At 40.1% G+C, this 15,378-nt stretch overlaps 1 protein-coding gene across 4 annotated transcripts in view; it reads left to right on the top strand.

Annotated features, from left to right (window-relative positions):
* The window catches only part of LOC115364334 (syntaxin-binding protein 4), a 78,981-nt gene that overhangs the window by 40,455 nt on the left and 23,148 nt on the right, over positions 1–15,378 (top strand). For all 4 annotated transcript variants that reach the window (XM_030058860.1, XM_030058862.1, XM_030058859.1 and 1 more), the window contains exons 9-11: positions 12,906–13,012; positions 13,434–13,575; positions 14,883–14,955. In XM_030058860.1, the coding sequence (XP_029914720.1) occupies positions 12,906–13,012; positions 13,434–13,575; positions 14,883–14,955 (322 nt within the window). The remainder of the gene's footprint in view (positions 1–12,905; positions 13,013–13,433; positions 13,576–14,882; positions 14,956–15,378) is intronic.

Raw genomic sequence — 15,378 nt, 5'->3', positions numbered from 1 at the left:
CTGAAAGTTATACATAGTGGAAAGTTCATTTCAGATCATGGGCTCAGCTATTGTGGTGCTATGCAGCCAGGAACATTGGACAGTGCTGAGGGGTGCAAGCATGGTTATACACCAGTCGAAAATCAAAACAATGCAGACGGTGGCCACGATGATGAACATCTTGTGACTGTTGGCTGAGTGGAGAGGTGGAAGGCTAGAGGCAGGAAGGTGGGAATGAGGTGGAATGCTGACTATGGAAGAAAAAGAGAAAGTAGCTTAAAGGACCATCCCAGTGATTTTGCATGATCAGTGTAATATCGACAAAATGTATATACTTCATGTTTCTGCTAAATTTTAACCAAAGCAACCAATCGTATTCAAGTCCGATATCTTTTCCTCTCTTTTATCCAGCCACTGGTTTCCATTCATTCCACTACGATATGAAAATGAACTTTCAGAGACTTAAGACGTTCTTCACGCCAGTATTCCATCAAGTCCTCCACTTTAATTTTCCCAAAAGCAGCAGCACTGGTGTGTTTTGATGACGTCTCCCTGTCAGAAAACTGTCCCTGAGGAAACGTTTGCATTACATGGCAAATGATCAGTTTTGTGGTTTATGAATGTTGAGGACTTTGTTAGCCACGTGCGGCTGTTTCAACCAAAAATTCACATTTGAAAATGGAGGATTTGGTTTACATGTTGTAAAATCTTTACTACCCCCGCATTATTTGCAAATTGGTTTGTTGCAATGTCAAATGTGGGTAAACTGTCTTTAAGGACCAAATGTTCAAAATCACTGGTATGCTTCTTTAACTATAGGCATATATGGCATTTTTTCAGGTTGTAACAAAAGTGCTTTATATTGAGTCAGAACTGAGTCATGCATCACTCAGTCAGAAAAACTGTGTTTGGATCACAACCAAATATTTCTGCCCCCTGAGAAGTGTTTGTCCAGCTTTGACTGCAGGACCGCAGGGATACCTGGTTAAGCATGACTGAGATGAATGGATGGAAGTATTGGAGAGGAGAGAGAGGAAGGGAACTGAACCGAGCATGATAGAGGAAGGGAAAGGAGAAGGAAGCCAGCATGTGCAGACCTCTGCAGCTTCTCCTTCTGAGGAGTGTAGAATAGTGCTGAGCCTTGCAGGGCTCACTGGCTACTGATCCTGTTTCTCTGACTGGCTGTCTCCTACACCCACATACTAGTCATATCCAAGTATATCTGATCATCTCAAGTATACACAGAGACACTTAATAAACTTTTTATTTTTAACATTTCAAGTTGAATAAGTAAAGTGAAATGAAGTGAGAAAAACATGAGGTCTTTTTTGGTATCAGCAAGCATCAAAAACAGGTAGACAGGTAGAGTCCAGATTTCAGCATTAATGTATGAAAAGAAAAAGGAAGAAAAAACAAGTAAAAACTGAACAGTATCCATTGACAGTGAAAAACAATCCCATTTCCTCCAAGATTGTTCCCTTTTTGTCTCTCTGTAGGTGAAAGTCATTTTTTCCATGGAGTGGATATAATTGACAGTTCCAGTAAAAAGGTCCACAGTAACGGTATTTCTCTGAAGCCAGCAGTGGGTGACAGCTTTTACATGCAACCAAGACAGTCTTAGTTCAGGAGGTAGGCATCATCTTTACATAAGCCTTCAGGAGCAACTCCAAGATACAGAGAGGAAAATGGCATTAAATTTTCAATTTTCCATATTTTACATTTTCCCAAAAGATTGAATATGTGGACACAATCATAATATGTAGGTATGATCAGCTTGAATTGGACACTTATTAAATTAAGTGAATTAAATAGACACTTTGTGCTGTGCAATGAAATGACATGATTAGGGGAACCTCCCAACATAGATAGATAGATAGATAGATAGATAGATAGATAGATAGATAGTTATGCATTGAGAATTGTGATAAGAGAACCCAAACACGGCAAGCAAACACAGCACTATTGCATGCAGGTATTTGCCAAGTTAAACAGCATTCCAAATGAGGCAAAAAATAGTAGATAATAAAATAATACATAATAAAAAAATCCATTTTAAAACAGCTTTGGAAGGTATTTTGAACTGATATCAACAACATGTTTGATTTGATTTCACAAAATGGTGCAGGTAGCAGCTATGGTTGATTGCAGATACTCTTTTCATTTTGGCCCTATATGTACATACCATAGGTTAGCAATCGACCATTGGCGTAAACTGTTTCATCATCTATTCAACATTTAAATGTGCATTAGGAAGATGTGAAAACAGCACAGTTTTAGTTTAAAAGAGGAAGGCGTTGTAGAGTTACAATTACAATTCACATTTGGCACATTTGACACTTTTATCCAACGTGACGTGCATATGAGATTTTTATACACCACAATCAAAGATCTATTCAGGAGAGAACAATGATATCACGAGCCATAAAGCTCTGGTTCAGGTCCAAAGGACAGAGGATCTACAAGGCAGTACTACAAGGCAGTGCAAGGAGGTATAGAGGAAGGAAGAAAGCATAGAGGCAGATTTTTTTTTATATGGGGGATTGCACAATCCATTAGGTGAGAAAGTGTTCCCTTAAGAGCTGGGTTTTTAGCCCTCTCTTAAATAAAAGGGACTTTGTCGACTGAATAGAGTTTGGTAGCTTGTTCCATCACTGAGGAAGCGTAAACCTGAAAGAGGGAGTCCAGGTAGGTAGGAGCAGTTTTGGTTGCTGCTTTGTAGGTGCATGTCAAGGACCTGAATTTGGTGTGAGCAGCAAGTGGGAGCCTTTTCTCTTGAGTTGACATTACATCTCAGCTGTTAACGTGTTTTTTTACTCCATTTGGCCGATGTCATTGAATGTATATGAGGGTTTTCTACCTGGAAGTTACTATAAACAAAGCCTGTCAGTCCATAGGGTTGCTCATCATCATGAGCACTTGACTACAAAGAATCAGATGCTGCTTTGGGTGTAAGAATGTGGAACTCCCTGCCTTGAAATTGCAATGGCGTAGTGAAATGTAGCACAAAATTGTGATCTTGGTACCCAGAAAAACAAACAAACAAACATCTTAAATCCTTTCAATGAAAGAAGCAGTCCAGTAAATGTGGCTTCGCTGAATGTTGTGATTAGCCTATCTTTAACACTAGCGTGACCTGCTGGTCCTCTCTTAACTTTTTGACCTCCTGGGATAGATGCCAAAACCATGGTTCAAACACTTTCTTTATCTAAGGACAGGATAACGGGCAAGAGATGTAGTGTTAAGAATAGATCAGCCTTGTAGTAGCCACATGCTGTGCACTGCATAGCATGTAAAGGACGGAAATTGAGAGTGACATACCTCCACAAATCTCCTTCGACGACAGAAGGATATGCTATTACAGCTTTACAAATGTTGTTAACGGCAAATTAAGATTGAAGTGACTTCCACGGATCGCTAAGACGCCATTTCAGGGAATCAGTGTAGATTAAGAAGCATCAGTGTACAATTAATGTAGTTAAATTGAATTACAAAAAAATCCTGTTTAAGTAATCTACTAATACAATGTAAACATGACGCATTTTAGCACTTGCACGTAATGTTGTCCTCCAACATTACACAGTTGAAATGTAGCTCAGTTGCTACTGCATCATTTAGCAATAGAGAGTAGCAAAATATGCTGTCATTTATTTGAAAATATGGTTGATTGTTACTTTGAATAGAAATCAGATTATTTTAAATTGAGCATTTGCCTATTTACCACTGTCCAACCCAACTTTGTTGCATGTCTGTCTTTATTAGAGATAATCCTTTTATCCCTGTGTGGATGCAGATGATGGGTCATGAGGCTAGCCAAGTGTCAGGGTGTTGTTAGGCAGATGGCTGATTACCAGCCCATGTTGCTGAGTGCAGGGCATAGCGCCAGCAGGATCCTCCCTGCAGACATTAGGTTTTGTTTTGACTGCTGAGAGCTAGGCTGAGGCACTAAAACCAGCACCCATTGGGTGTTCCCATACCTTTGTTCTGGGAGTCACCCACAAATTTGAGTGAAGCTTGCCTGCAGAACCGGGCAGACAGTGGCTGTTCAACTCATGAGGTTGTCTTGCAAAGCAGAGCACATTTAGGCAAACATTAAAGGATGCTGGTGAAGAGAGAGTGGGGTGAAGAAGGGGAGGAATGTTGGTATGGCATCTTAAATTAGGGACAGGATGAGATTAGCATGCAGTGCCAGAGGTCAAACATGTCACCTATTATGCATCTATTCTGCATCTATTCTGCAACACCTATTATGCATCTAATGCAGTGCCCCACCTTGTCTTTTTTTTTTTTTTTTTTAACATAAAGTAGAAAGAAGAAAGTAGAAGGTATACCCTGTAATCTATCTAAAACTCTTGTTTCTCTGGTAATTGGTTGCCAAGTACAGTATTCCAGTACAGCAAGTATTGTTTCATGTAAACAAGTTTCTTATAAAAAAAAAAATGAATATGTAGAAATGTTTCTGTTTCCTTCAATGCCATTTTGTTTTTCTATAGGAAATAACATTACAGATGCTCCCAATGCTTTATGTGGTGATGAATACTTGGGAATTCATGCAGAACTCATGAAGTTTAAAGAGTACCAGACTATTTTCTGGCCTTTTTGTTGTTTTTTTTATGGACACACTATATAAAAGCAGAGTGCTGCTCCAGCAGCCCTGGTGCAGAGTACCAGGACAGACACAGTACACCAACTGTGAAGGTCAGCCATCCAGTTAGGACTCTGCTTAGGGCATCACCCTGCTGCTCACCCCATCAGACATACCACACATGCATGCACACACACACACACACACACACACACATCCACACACACACACACACACACACACACACACACACACACACACACACACACACACACACACACACACACACACACATACATGCAAATGGTAGAATCAGTGATGAGCCTCAGAGGCAGAATCACCTTATTCACTAAGTTGTTTTATTCTACAGAAACATAGTGACAGGTCGCACACTGTCACACATACTACCAGGACAGCAGGACCATTTGTTACAAGGAGACATTGCAGAGCAGACCATGGAGTACATATCACTCTAAATATATACTGTGCATTTATATATTCAGCATTCTGTCACTATTTATTATAATCTAGCAGTGCATTTGAACAACATTGTGAACACATAGGGATTCAGAGCATTATGGAGCATGTAACAATTATTTGCACAACGTACCTAAATCGCATTTGAAAATGCCAAAGTGCACACTGTGCAAAGACTCACAGACAAAGTAGACAAGTGTTGTGCATATTGTTCAAACAACCCCTTATGGAAATGTAATATATGTACATATATGGAATTCCCATATATGACGTATATGTGCATATGCAGTATGTTCATACTATATGAAACCTATTAGACATTGGAACACTCTCATATATTGACATATATGTGTAGCCCATATATTGCAAATACAAAAATATTGCAATGATATAGAATATAAATTATACAACTATATCAAACATATGGTGTTAAAACAGGATTTGAAAATGTCAGTTGAAGGGGAAGATGTAATGATGAGAGGCAGGCTGTTCCCTGGTCTGGGACCAGCAGGAAAATGCTGCTTCACACATGATGAGGGCTCTGAGCTGTGCTTCCCGCTGGGTTAGGCTGCACAGTCAGCGGTCACTGCCACGTAGCTTGGCAGTTATTTTATTATTTATGATATATGTTCATATAAAATATAGACTTGTATGTTTAGAATTAATTAGTTAATTAATTAGAATTAATTTTGTAAATATATTGTTAAATATATTGCTGCATTTAATTTAAATTAAATGTATATTGTTAACAGATATGCATCAGATATTTTTAACTTCCTAAAAGATCCTGAGGGTTATGGAATAAAAAAGTCAAGTGGTAGACCCAAAAAAATTTCACCGGCCCTGAGCCGGAGGATCCAATTGGCTGTCCGTCAAGACACGGGACGATCCTCGGCCCAAATTAAGCTTGTCACTGGTGCCAACTGCAGTCCCATAACCATCAGACGGCATCTGTGAGAGAAAGGTTTTAAGAACAAAAAACGTCTTCAAAGGCCTCGTCTCCTTCAACGGCACAAAATTGCCCGTTTGGAGTTTGCTCGAGAGCACCAAACATGGGACATTGAAAGGTGGAAGAAAGTTTTATTCTCTGATGAGAAAAAATGTAACCTTGATGGTCCTGATGGCTTCCAACGTTACTGGCATGACAAGGAGATCCCACCTGAGATGTTTTCTACACGGCACAGTGGAGGGGGCACCATCATGATCTGGAGGGCTTTTTCCTTCAATGGAACAATGGAGCTTCAGGTTGTGCAGAGGCGTCAAACGGCAGCTGGCTATGTGGAGATGTTGCAGGGGGTATCCCTCATGACTGAAGGCCATCGTCTGTGTGGTCATGACTGGGTTTTTCAACAGGACAACGCTGCAGTTCACAATGCCCGCCTGACAAAGGACTTCTTCCAGAGAAATAACATCACTCTTTTGAACCATCCTGCGTGTTCCCTGATCTAAATCCAATTGAGAACATTTGGGGTTGGATGGCAAGGGAAGTTTACAGAAATGGACTACTTAGAACCTTCTTAAGATCCAACAGTGCAAAATGTAAATTCTTGCAATTTTTCAACTGATCTTAAAATTTTGATCAGGAGTGTATATGAACTTGCACATGGAAATCATTAGGGCATTAAAGGGTGAACTGTAGGAGTTTTTATGACCATTTAGGGTCACAAATGGGAGTGGATATGTGCACACTCACCTGAGCACAATGACACAGTGACTTCTCTGCTTCATACTGCTAAACAGGTGGATGTGTCTTTTCATACATCTGATGAAAAACCTGCAAATGGCCTCTGGTACGTAAAGTCGTTTTGTAGTGATACAGAGACAACATAGTTCCACCAGTTAGCTGGAAAAGAGCATTGATTATGAGTCCCAGACAAACGTGTTGTAGATTCTTCAAAACATTTTTCAGCTTTGGGTCGCAGCTTGAAATCTTGTTGATTGATGGGGAAGATCCGCTTCATTCATTTTGGAGAATACAGATTGATGGGTCAAACTTGGAGGATCTGTTTCACTCATATGGAGTAGCAAATGCCACTATATAAGTAAGAACCGGAATTATCGCTTTAAATTCATTTAATAGGCATTAGGGCTGAATGTTACAGTAAAAAAAAATAATATTATGATTGCGATATGATGATCATGATTTTAGCAGGATAATCATTTTTGTGATTTTATTCTGGAGTCTGTAGAAAAAAATGTAGGCCTGAGCATCTCTGTAGCACCATAATACTTTGTTTACAATGTTTTGTCACATATTTTACCTTTATCCAAAAAAATGCTGCTCCTGCAATTTGGATATTGTACTTGGCCATATTGTGATTTAGATTTAGAATAATTGTTCAGGTAGGCATGTGCAGAACAACACACTGTCTTTCTTGTAACTCCCCTTCTATCTTCGCTTCTTTTTCGCCGGAACATTGAGCCCTGTGTTTGCAATCTTGGGAACAGCTGATTGCCCTGAGGCCGCCTGCTAGCCTGGGGCCAAAGGATTTACTATGTGAGTTGAGCATTCACTGGCAAGGGAAGCATGTGGGGTTAAGGTGAGAGTGAGTATGGAGATTTAAAACTTTCCTTCCCTGTGTTTTCATGGGTGAACTGCCGTTAAACATGATAGATGAGCTCTCCTCCTTGGTCGGGAGTTGGAGGGAGTATTGGGAATGAAGCTTAATGTGCTTGCTGGTAACAAGGCTACAAGGGAATATACAGTACCAGACACTGAAACCCTGGTGGTGGGCTTTCAGATAGTGTAGCACAAGTAGAGGGAACGAGAGAGGCAATGGAAAGTTATCTTCCCTGTTTCATCAGCTACAATCCTGGGCATACCAGCAAAGGCAAAAGTCTGCAGTCTGGATATTGAACTGCTGGCTGTGGGCTTCAAATGCTCCTTTGTGCTTCTTTACTACCAACCCCCACCCACCCCAAAGCTGGCTCTGTCACAGAGCTGAGCCTGGACACCCTGGAGGTGCTGGTGGAGAGAAGGATGTGGTCCAAGCTGAGCTCCATTTCATACAGTGCTTCCCACTCTCTCAGCACTGGTGCAGCTACAGGGCTCTCACAGAACCAAAATGAACCAAGAACTACTTAAAGCATTTCTTCATGCTAGCTGCCATCCGGTAGCATACTTCTTGTTACCATGCCTCGAGCCTTAGCCAGCTAGGAGGGAGCTTATGTGTCTGGACTACATCTGTCATCTTTGTATCTGTCTTCCTTGCACTTCTTTGTGTTTATGTACATTACGTTTTATAGTACATGAGCAAGCATATATTTTCAGGTAACTTACTGTACATATGTAAATATTTATCCTCAAAAAGCACAAAGGGAATGCCCCTCATTTACAATACTGCCAAGCTCTGAGAAAGTAATTTACAGTGCAGTAGTACAAAATACAAAATTATTGAATGATTGAAAATACAATTTCAGTATAGATTATAGCATATCAATTACAAAGCAAGACACAGTTAAAAACATCATAAAAGATCATAAAGGCAAACTAACATTATTATAAAGCTTACAATGGTGTCTGCTGTAGCCTGAGGTTAATCTCAGTGCAGAGTGGGAGTATCCTGGGACTTCAGAGCATGCATGTTGCCAAAATCCAAAACAGATAAAAACGCTGCCACAATTACTCGCTTCCTGCAGAGTGGGAGAAAGAAAAAAATATTCCTATAGGGAAAGCCTGCTTCACCAGATTCGTAATGTGCATTTTAAAGGAGAGTTTCTCATAGATCCAAATACTGAAGAATTTGTAATGGGGAACTCATTCCATATTGTTACTGTTACTATCTTTTGCACCCATAAACATTTAGTTCTCTTAATATTTGAAATCAGTTTTAGACTGGTAAGCTGCTCTTGAAAAACACTGAGGGAGGACTGCAAGATATTGGCAAATGACTGAACAGAATTGATAGAGCAGTGAAGTACTGCATCATCAGCATCAAAATGACAGTTACAAGAAGTATGAACAGATGCAAAGTCATTGATATAGACAGAATAGGCCTCAGGACAGAGCCTCGCAGGACCCCTTTAGTGACTCAAACAAATTTTGATGTAGCATTACTGACCCTAACACACTGAGATCTGTTTGGCAGGAATTTTAGAACCACAGGAAGGCATCATAACTAAACTTAATGTGAGAAACAGTGTTCAGAGACAAATCATGATCCACAGACTCAAGGGCTTTTGAAAAATCTACAAAATCTACAAAAAGTAATGCAGTATTTTACATTGTCTAAAGCAGTTATTATATTATTTAGGACAGGAAAAGTAGCTGAAATGGTGCTTTGCTTGGCCCTAATTGGCTTGAGTGCAGAGAATTTGGATAAAAATACCTTTAGCTGTTCATTGATAACTGAAATGCTTTATATCCATTGGTAAATCTGCTAATATGACTAGCTAACAACAGTTTCTTAAAAATTAGCACTACCTCCTGCCATGGGCGTTTCTTGGACCTCAGGACATTGGGGGCTGAGCCCACTGCCTTGTAGGGGGGTCCGGGGGTATTCTCCCCCGGAAAAAAATTGATAAACAAGCTCTATTTTTATGCTTTCTCATGCATTTTGGCACCTTTTTTTTACTTGCAAAAAAACTGCAACATGTACTTTAAAAACACCCATTTATTTTCAGAATTAACAATGAACAATATACAAATGTCTCTCCAAACTTCTGCTCTCTCTCAATCTCACTCTCCATCTCCTCCTCTCCATCTTCTGTGCTCTCTCTCTCTCTCTCTCTCTCTCTCCACCTTCTGCTCTCTCTCAATCTTACGCGCTAGCTGTAATGATCTGCTTAAATGCAATAATTAAGCATTATAAAATGGGTGCTTCCCATGTGATTGGCTGAGCCGCGTTCCATGCCATTGTAAAATCAGGGTAACCCACTGGCAGACCACAGCACAAAATATCTCCGCGCCACTGTAAACGGACATGGCGTTGCCTAGCAACCAACTACTCTGCGCTCAACTTCCTCGTTAGGTTACATTTGTTTCAAGACTTTGTAAACAAAATGTCAGACTTTGTAGTGAATTTTAATTTGCTGAGTGGCCTGAGCCTGGATGAGTGGTTGGTGTCTGTTAAAGGATGCTGAATTCACCACCAGCAACAATGTTTTCGCTGGTTTGATAAAGAAACTCCGCCGAGAAGGACGTGACAAATCTTCCCACCACCAAGCCATAACTGAGGCAGACTGCCAGAAGATGAGGCACTTTCAGGCACGAAGTTCAGACACACCTTGGGGGCTTGTCTGTAAAGTCTGGTTTGACGTGCAGCTTCATATGGGACGCAGGGCGAATGAGGGCAACCGCAAATTAAAGCCCGACTCCTTCAGCATTCGCCACGACGAAATTACCTAAAACATGTCACCCTGAATGCACAAAAAATCATGAAGATGCTGCCGAAAAAAAACCATAGAAAGCCTGCGGGGATTCATATATGAGCAGCCGGGTAACCCACTGTGTCCGGTGGCCTCCCTGGAGAAATAGCCTACCTCTCCCTGCCGCCTCCTGATCCACCTGCCTTTTATCTCCACCCAGAGCGGACACAGTGTGACAGCGCCGATGTATGGTAAATTAACAGTATAACTTTATTAATGTTGTTATTGTTACATCCGACGCTTGAATAGCGCACGGTGATATTATATTCCTACTCCGTAGTAAACCGCAGAGAGGAGGAAAAATTATCCGGGGCTAAAGAAAAAACATTCGGGGCTAGAGCCCCAGATGCCCAGGCCAGGCGACGCCACTGCCTCCTGCCAACAATAAGATTTTTCCAAGGAAAGAGCTACCATACACTGGATGTTTAGAGCAGCAACTGTAAAAGCTTTCATTAACTGGATCAAACAGGCAAACTGTCCTCTACCTGTCAGGAGGTTCATAGATTTAGGGGCATTCAGCTGTGACAGTTTAACAGGGAGCAGTTTTCCTACTGGAAAACAAACAAATGTACATAGCTCATCCTCCCTGTCCATGCATATTATCACAATAATATTGCTTCCTTTTGCCCTTCCTTCTCTCCAGCTTATTCTGCTTTTCTCCCCAATCCCATCCTCTTCGCTTCTCTGTTCGCCCACACATTGTCATCTGCTGGAATACATGACAAGCAGGCACAGGAGTTGGAGGAGGGGAGAAGAGAGAGAATTCAGGAGTCTGTGTTTGTGTTTGTATGCATGAAAATGCATTAATTTTGAACTGTTAATGATTGTCTATTTCCTATTGTGCTGTATGTTGTCAAGACATCGTACAAGGTTTTATGTTGGCTGCATTTGGATTCGGGATGCAGGAAGTAAATGCAAGTGAACTGCAGTTGAGGCTAGCAGTCCTCCTGAGGAATGTTACTTGTCAGCTGTGACCATGCACCATCATTCCTTAATGGACTTGTCTCCGTCTTCGGACCAATTACCAAAATAGTCACGCTTGTAAAAAAGCTTTTAAAAAATGGGTACCATAATGGTTGCATATCAATGCTGAAAACCACATCATTTTGGTGTTTTTTACTTTTTTAAATTTTTTGCTTGAATTGATATTTTACATGGGCAGGTGCTGCCTAGCTGTTGCTGGAAAGTGGAAGGATGGGAAAAATCTGCGAAGTGCTGTTTGCCTTCTGCCTCCTTTCTCTGGCTAATGCTAACACAAGGCTACCCATTATTTTTCATGAATACTTCTTTTGGCCCACCTTTTTCACATACAGTGCACTTGAGTAATGTAAAATTCCAAATCACAGATAGTAAGAGGTATACAGCAGTAAGTCTTCTTGAAACTTTGTTAAAGACACTGTAAACCACTGCAGAGCAAAGGGAGGTGACCAAACTGCAGGAAGGCTGGTTCGTGGGTTAGTTGTGGTTCTACTGGTCTTTATGGGTAAAATTTTAATAAATCTGCACCAGAACCATCTTGCACAGCTGCCTATGACTACCAGAATTTACTGGATATAAGATTAGGTGTAACCAACAGTTGGAGGCTGAAGAATTTATTGAAAAAGATTACCCACAAATACCACTATGGAGTAATGATAATCGGGATGGTGCTGCCCTGATGAGACTACCATTGGTTTAAAGCCAGCTAATGTCAAGTCTCTCAGCAATAAGCTAGATGCACTTCGATACTGAACACACCTAATAAACCACAGTTTGAAACTGTATATGTGGGAGTGAGTTTTTTTTCTGACAAAGTCAACCACAGGGCTACTTAACCTGCCGTACCACAGTATAAAAGGCCTTTTGTTGCTACCTCCTTTATTATAGGCAGAGGCTAGCTCAGAACGGTCCGTTTGCATGCTCTTTTTTAAAAGCTGCACTACACAATGTTGTGTGTTTGTTCCACCAAATGGAAGCAAGAGGTGACTATTAAAATTCGGGGGACTTTAATAACCTGAAGTCACATACCATAGCATTAGTAAGCTGTCCACTCATGGACATCAGTTCTTTCCTCTTAGTGGCTGGATATGGTTAGTAGATGCAGCAACTGGTGGTGATTACAGCCTTCTCTGGATTGATTGCTGTTGAAAAGATGGATTTTATTCAACATTTTACTTTTCATTAAGTTATAATGTTATTATAACTATATAGTTATAGTTATTATAATATTTCCCACCAGTGGCCATGTGATGCCATTCTAATGTCCCAGCCACACTAAACAATTGGCGGGGATTGGAAAATTTTATATTATATATAGCCTCACCTTGTGATTTCAGCTTGTAAGACAGCTGCATATTTATTTATTTATGTATATATTTTGAAGAAACTGGCTTCTATTAAATTCTTTGAAAACATGAATTGGCACTAGGGCATAATATTGTTTAATAATATTGTTGTTTGTTTATGTCAGCATACTTTTCTCAAGATCTTAAGACACTCCATCTCATTCTGTGTTGAGCAGGATGGACGCCTGAGGCCTGGGGATCAGCTCATTGCCATCAATAAGGAGTCATTGATAGGTGTGACCCATGAGGAGGCCAAAACCATGCTGAACAAAGTCAAATTCAGGTGAGGACTGTGCTTCTTGTATGAACATGGACTGGCCAAGATAAACAGAAAGTGAGGCGTTGTGGGTTCAGCTTAGCTTCCTGGCCTGGGGTGCAATGGTTATGGATAATGGATGTAGATAAAGTTCTTTTTCAGTAATACAGAGCAATGAAAGACTATGCGATCGTCTGGGGAGATAGAGAACAGTATCAAGACTAGTCAGCGTTCCACATTGCCACTGTTAACTTATCTTTCTTTTCCTCTGCTTGCATGTGCATTAGAGTATGTATGCACCTATCAGTCTATCTATCTATCTATCTATCTATATAAATGTCTATCGATCTATCTAACTGTATAGATAGATAGATAGATAGATAGATAGACAGACAAACATACAGATATATAATACGCCTTTGTACATTTGTGTGTGTCTTGTCTTCAGCCAAGACAGTGTGGTGGAGGTAGCCTTCATCCCAGGTAAAGGGCCCTTTCCCAGCAGCACATCTCTCCACAACGGGGTCCAACGGGCAATGGGCAACAGTCTCAGCTCTGGACGCCTTAAAGTCCATGTCAGATCACCTGAGGTAAGTTGTACCTGTTTTCAGGCATCAAAAAATACCAAAGTATTTCAAAAATGTACCACAATTCATCAAAAAGTTTTACAGATTTGGACTTTTTTTTTCAGTGCAGTCTCAAGTTTCATATTACTTTGTAATGTTAGCACCAGCAATAAATATGAAGCATCAGCATTTGTAGTATCAAAAAATGTCTAATGATACGCAGTGTAAGAGCATTTCAAACTGAACTAAAATGAAATTAACTCAGCTTTCCAAAAAACACCCTAGGCCCAAATATCTACCGACTTGCAATAGCAAGGAAGATGAAAGGAAGAAAAGGAAAATAAAAGAGATGAAAGATGAAGGTCTTCTTTGCAGCTCCTTGTCCCTTGCTGGAGCCAGTTAAGCCAAAAGAGGTTTTCTCAGCTAATGTAGTGTGGGTTGGCAATGTTACTGAAGTCCGGCTGTATTGTTCTTTTTGTGATTTGAAGTAGGTGATAGAGGGCTTGGTCATATCCTTTACATAATATAGAATAAAAACAGGTCTTGGTCAAGGCTTCAAGAAGCTCATTTTGCTTCTCTGGTATCCCATGCATGGAACCAACTAAGAGGTGGCCAGTATTAAAGTGTCTTATTCAAGTGTTTGTACTATTTTGTCTTCCATTAAAGGACCATACCAGTGATTCTGCATGTTTAGTGTAACATCTGCAAAATCTGCAAAATGTATATACTTCACATTTCTGCTCATCATTCCCCAAATCAAGCAGTCATATTTTAAAACACTGATATTATTTTTATACTTTTTATCTATCCATTAGTTTCCATTCATTCTGCTCCAATGTGAAAATTAAGTTTCACAGACTTCTAACTTTCTTCACTCCAGTATTCCATCACTGTAATAAAGTCGTCTACATTAGTTTTCCTAAAGGCAGCAGCACTGCTGTGTTTTGGTGACTTGAAATTGGAGTCCCCATGGAAACATTCGCTTTACACAGCCAATTCTGTGGTTTGTGAATGACTTTTTAGCCACAGAGGCAGAACATTATAAGGTAATTGTTTCAACCAAGAAGTCATATTTAAAAAACGAGGAATTTAGGTAACATGTTGTGAACTCTGTATTACCCCCACATAATTTGCAAAATGGTTTATTGCAATGTAAAATGTGGGTAAACTGTAGTAAATGGGCCAAACATTCAAAACACTGGTATGGACATTTAAGGACCACAAAGAAAATAAGTTTTTGAAGTACCACTATCTTGTGCTCTTTTCTGGTGTCAAATATAATCTTATTTATGTTGCGTTTTTATATTTCACTCTTTTTATTCCCTGTGCAGATTTGTACAGAGGAGCCAGCCCCAGTGTCTTCACCTTCTCCTGACATCTGTCCACCGGACATTCACATTTCAGGTTTTAAACTTAACTAGACTTAATACTCTCTCTTTCTCTCTCTCTCTCTCTCTCTTGCTCTTACCCCTGTCTTACTTAAAATCCTCCCTATGCCCCTCCCATTCCTGTTATTATATTACTACATTGTATCCAGATTAGCGTTCATCATACCCCTAACAGTCCTCTGTTGAAGCTTCCCCAGTACTATTGAAACCAGTGGCATTTTGGCCAGAAAATTGTTGACAATAATTGTTCACAAAAGAAAACCTCACCATGCATCTCCAGAGGGTCAAAAATATGATTTTTTTCAATACTGACAACATTTATGAATTATCCAATTTGAATCGGGGCCATTATCGGGTCTGGTATCATGAAATGTTATGTCTTGTAATATCTTAAAATATGTATCTCCAGTAACTCCAGTAATTCTCTCTCTCTCTCTCT

This window comes from Myripristis murdjan, chromosome 8, assembly GCF_902150065.1.
Source record: "Myripristis murdjan chromosome 8, fMyrMur1.1, whole genome shotgun sequence".
In the NCBI taxonomy this organism is placed as follows: Eukaryota; Metazoa; Chordata; class Actinopteri; order Holocentriformes; family Holocentridae; genus Myripristis; species Myripristis murdjan.
The sequence above is the reverse complement of the archived record's forward strand: the minus strand, read 5'-3'. Positions and strand labels throughout refer to the sequence as shown.